Here is a 5,293-nt window from a genome sequence, read left to right on the forward strand (position 1 = left end):
CCCCTGCTCGGCTCCGGCCCCTCCCTCTCTCAGCCCCGAGCGAAGGCGGAGTTCAGAGACGAGAACCGTTCTACGGGCTTGCGACCGACGGAGGGCACGTCGTTTGATTAACTCCGGGGGGGGGGGGTACGGCGGCTCGGAAGGACCAAAAACAAAAAACAAAAAAAAAAGGCTGAACTCCCCGTCACGTGCTCCTAACGTCAGCCGCTGAAAGGGACGGGGGAGGGGCACCACTTCTGCTTTTGCAGCACTATGTCGGAGACCGGCGAGAAGCAGGAGGCGCCGCCGCCGATTGCTGCGGCGCTTGGCTGTTCGCCCGAGGAGGGGAGCCGAGGGGAAGGTGGGGAAGAAACCTCGGAAAATGGAGGAGGAGGAGGAGGAGCCGTTGCGGTAGGGGTGCTCGACGCGACTCCCCCCTCGGCTCTTTCCCCGGTGGCCGAAGAACCTCCGGGAGACACGAAGAAGAAAAGTAAAGCGGCTGGAGGAGGAAAGATCACCTGTCGGGCAGGGCGGATGGGGGGGGGGGAAACTTGCCGTCGTAGATATCGCAGCCTTTTTTCACATTTCCAATTTTCTATTGATTGTTACCTTCTCCGCTTTGTGATTCGTTTTTGATTCCCAGAGGGCTGCATGAAAGTGCTCCCCCCTTTATAATAAGGCCTCATTATACATTCACATTTTGCTTATTTAGGGACCGAGAAAGTTAATAGTGGGACTTTATTGGTTTGACTGAAACTATTCAGAGATGCCAAGTTCCCCTTAAATTCTTTTCTAGCTGTTATTTAAATCAGTTAATTAAAAAAAATATAGTTAAAAGCACAATGTACAAGCTTAGGACCACACGCAAAGCACCTTCTAGCCATGTCATGGAGTAGGGTCCAGAGCTCTTTGAACATTTGCTAATTTGCATCTTTAAAATGATAAATCTTTAAAATGTTGCATGGCAACATTTTGTTCGATTTTAAAATTACCTATTGGAATGTGCAATGTCCACTTTAAAAATCTTAAGAATGCCATATATTTCAATGTGACCATCCCTTTTCAGCTCGTCTGTATTTTAAATTGGCAAAAGGAAAAATATTCATTTACTTGCAGTTGAAGGATAAGCTGGACAAGAATAAGAATGATGATGGGGGGAGGGGTTGTATTACCCTCTTGAATTTGGAATTTATCACTACCACAAATCCATTGGGCTGTATCAGGGGTGTCAAACTGCCGGCCCGCAGGCCGGATGCGTCATGCTGAAACTGCGCCCATCCCATTGCCGGCAATGGAAAAAAAGTCACGATACGTCATGACACGTCATGTGATGTTGCGAGTTTGACACCCCGGGGCTATATTATTACAGTTGTCAGTAAACATTTTAGTCTCTGCAACTACATTTTATTTTACAGTTTTTAGTAGCAATTATGTATGTAGCTGAGCTGGATATTTCTTTATAACTATTTTATTAGTCATTTCCTATTTATTGTGGTCATGAGATTTCTTTTGGTTTTATCTTCTAAATATATTTTAAATAAAATAATACAAATTGGCATAATAAGCCACTGGAAAGCAGTTCGGTGTAGTGGTTCAGACATCAGGCTAGAAATCAGGATACTGGGATTTTTAAGTTCTGTCTCAGGCATAAAATCAGTTGGGCGACCGTGGGCTTGTCATTTTTTCTCTGCCCTAGGAAGCGCAATGGCAAACTACTTCTGAAAAAACCTTGCCAAGAAAACAGCAGGGCCTTGTAGAGGAAGAATCTGACGTGATTGAATGGAAGAAAAAAAAATATAGCTTAGGATGTTTGCTTTTATTTCTAAAGCCCATTCTGTATTTTTGAGACTTCATTCAGTATACTTTAGCATATATCATGTTTGATTTTCAATTTTTCATTTACAGTGTGTGTTCTGTTTTCTAGTTGATGTGTTGCTCAAAGCTGTTGGAGATACTCCTATAATGAAGACCAAGAAATGGACGGTAGAAAGAACTCGAACAATACAAAGCCTAATTGACTTCATCAAAAAATTTCTCAAACTTTTGGCATCTGAACAGCTGGTATGCAATTATGTTCTCATTCTTAAATAAGAAACCAGAGGAAAGCATATCTTTTTTAAACAACATTTTTTGAACATGAGTGCCATGCCATCCCATTTAAAACTTGTGTAGAGCAGTATATTAAGTGATAAAAAAATCCATAAAAGTCACTTTCCTCATGGTATAAAAATTAATTGTGGCTGTAAAAGATTCCTTAACTTAAATCCATGTGACTGGCTTGAAGTTCACATACTGCAGGACAATAAAACTGTATGCACTATCAGATATGGGAATAAAGATGTAGATTATTTTGGACTTGTTTGCCATACTAGTCCATGATGTTAGACCAGGGATCTCCAACCTTGGCAACTTTACGCTTTGCTGGCTGAGGAATTCTGGGAGTTGAAGTCCACAACACATCCCTTCGAAAGAGTCACAACCTAGATGTTGGCGGAGTAAAAGATAGTCAATGGCAGCCCTGTTCTGCAGAATAGCTTTACGTAATTCTATAAGTTCTTGGTTAATGGCTGACAGAGCCACCGAAGTAGCATTAATTGTCTTAGCCAGACTGCACGCGACGGAGTTTATGTTGATATGGGCTCGCAAAGCTAAAGCAGGAACTCCCACCAATGAAATGGCCAATGCTGTGAAGTGGTATATAAGTCTAAGTGCTACTGCTATTGTTATTTAACTGACCTGGTTAGAGAGTCATTGGGTTGAAACAGGGATATGTTTTTGTCCTGCTTATGGTTAACTTACACATTAATGTTTCACCTACCTAAACTTGCTTAATGGCCTGCCCCACGCCTTCTCTATGCTAGTAATAGGGCTATTTTGGGGGGAACGGAAGTGCGATTGAAAAGAGCCTTATCTTCATTTGTCCAGTGTTGTGAAGTAGAAAGTTTACAAATTAACTTCCATAAAATCAAGGCAGTGATATTTGCCAAGAAGGTCAAGGAACTTCCACACATGGTACAACCTGAAATTATCTGAAGCAAAATATATACTACAACTTACCTAATTTGAATTTCTACACAGCCATAAACTCTTCAGAAATAATGCAGTCTAAATTTCAAAGCTACCCAGAAGTATTTCCACTACAACCTTAGTAGTGGAGGTTGGAGATGTAAAAGTGGAGAGTTGGGTATGGATCTCAGTCCAAATTATAATCTTAAAATATTTTCCCTTGAAAAAATCTAATGTTGATTCTATCAGAGAGCCATGGGAAGGATTACATCATTACCCCTGTGACATAAAAACAGTAAAGAATATTCATATATGTAGTCACATTTATAAAAATCTGAGGGCAGGATTACATTTCTGCTGTTTTGGGGAAAAAGTTGGGCAAAGAAGATGAAGTATATATTTACCCATTTGATTCTTGTTCAATACTATGTGTAACGTAAATAAATTTTATTCAATTCCTACATTGGTAGAATTTGCTGAAGATGCCGTAACATATTTTGTGAAAACAGCAGTTTTTATTCTTTTATGTAGCTGTTTATATTGCTGTGTATTGGTCAGTGACCGTAAATTTAAATGAGTTGAGTTCCACACAATGGTTTATACAAAGTGCCCAGAAGTTTTCTTCTTCTGTTTTTATTTATTAACAAAAATTATAACTGTAGTAATATAAGCCAAAAAAGGGAGGTTGGATGAAAACACTATTCCAAATACTAGAATGGATTCAAAATTTCTATTTGTTGGAGGTTACAAATTTTCCACTGAGCCTAATTTATTCTTTTCAATCCCCTATTGTTTAATGATGCTACTGAATATGATGTGAAGCAGGAAATGCCGATTTAGTAGCCCAGTTTCTTGGATCGGCAGTAGGCTGTTTTTCTCATTTCAATAATTGCAACACTTTTTTGAGGTGGAGAAGGGAGTTCAGTACAGTATAACCTCTGTCTTGTATTTGGGGATGTTGTTCTTCCCTTTAACCTGATAATCGCAATACAAAATTATCATCAGTGTGTCTATGCTGAATTACTGTTTCTGAATAAGTATAAAATACTTGGTTTGTTATGCAACATTTTGAGTTTAAAAAATAGGAGCACTGATGATGTTGAGTAATGAAACACCAGTAAACAAACAACCAGGCCCAGAGGGCTTAAGGGCTGCACAGATAGAAAATATGTTAAACATTAAAAGACATAATGGCCACAATATTGTTGGGCAGCATTCTTGTGCTTAGAGTTGATAAAATGTTACCAATGTATTATTTCTTTCTCATGCAGTTTATTTACGTGAATCAGTCCTTTGCTCCTTCACCAGATCAGGAGGTTGGAACACTATATGAGGTGACTACTAGTTTACAAAATTATTTCTGCCTCTTATGGTAGGAATTAAAAGGTCACTTGGTGCCAGAGAGTTTAGTATTTGGGGTGGATACTTTTATAACATTATAAAGAGCTGGATTTTTGTAAATACCAAATCTCACAATTCACCAATAGTTTTAATCCTAAAATCTTGCATGTGAATGCTTAGGAAATTTGGTAATGACTTGTACAAATTGATTTTTTTAAAAAAATTGGGAAGCACTATAGTTTTTAAGAATACCAGAGCTCTCACATGTTTATAAGATATATCACACCAAAACAAATAACAATATAATCAAAACTTTTTAAAAATATATTGTCAATAGATGGCAGCATTTCACAAGAAAATCTTTATATAACTAACTGAACTAACTACAATAAAATTTGCTAATATAAATTTTAATTAAGTATTAACATTTGTTGTTTAACTACTTGTTAAACTTTTTTTCTTGTTTTTTTTACAGTGTTTTGGAAGCGATGGCAAACTTGTATTACATTATTGTAAGTCTCAGGCCTGGGGATGAATTAATAGCTACAGTTGCTTAAGACTATTAGATAGTGGATTGGCTAAAATAATCTTCAGAGACATTCCCCATGGACAGATGGAAGAGATATCTGCACTATTGCCATGGAATTTTTTTCTTTTTCCTTCTCTTTTCTCTATATTGTTAGTATAGGAGAAAAGTACAGAAACACATACTGAGGAAAGTTTATAGTACAAATTCTTTGATGATTTTCTTGCAGAAATTAATGTGCCACCTTTACAGCTGAATTTAGCATTTATTGTTCCAAGATTTGGCATGTCTGTTCGTGGGAAACAGGTTCATGTCTGACATGGAGAGTACATTTCACAAGGCTGTGTGGAGTTTACGATCTCGCTCTTTGAAGGAGCTTTATCGTACATGGAAAGCTTAAAGCATCTACATCTGAGATAAATAGATGTATTTTCTACTTGG

General features: G+C 38.1%; 1 protein-coding gene across 1 annotated transcript; it reads left to right on the forward strand.

Annotated features, from left to right (window-relative positions):
• Nucleotides 1–232: 232 nt before the first annotated feature.
• ATG12 (autophagy related 12) lies at nt 233–5,293 on the forward strand. The gene is made up of 4 exons (XM_029284830.1): nt 233–469; nt 1,904–2,040; nt 4,257–4,319; nt 4,802–5,293. The coding sequence occupies exons 1-4, from the start codon at nt 253–255 to the stop codon at nt 4,859–4,861; spliced, it is 477 nt and encodes a 158-aa protein (XP_029140663.1). The 5' UTR covers nt 233–252; the 3' UTR covers nt 4,862–5,293.

Source organism: Protobothrops mucrosquamatus, unplaced genomic scaffold (assembly GCF_001527695.2).
Source record: "Protobothrops mucrosquamatus isolate PMUCROS unplaced genomic scaffold, P.Mucros_1.0 scaffold996, whole genome shotgun sequence".
Classification (NCBI taxonomy): Eukaryota; Metazoa; Chordata; class Lepidosauria; order Squamata; family Viperidae; genus Protobothrops; species Protobothrops mucrosquamatus.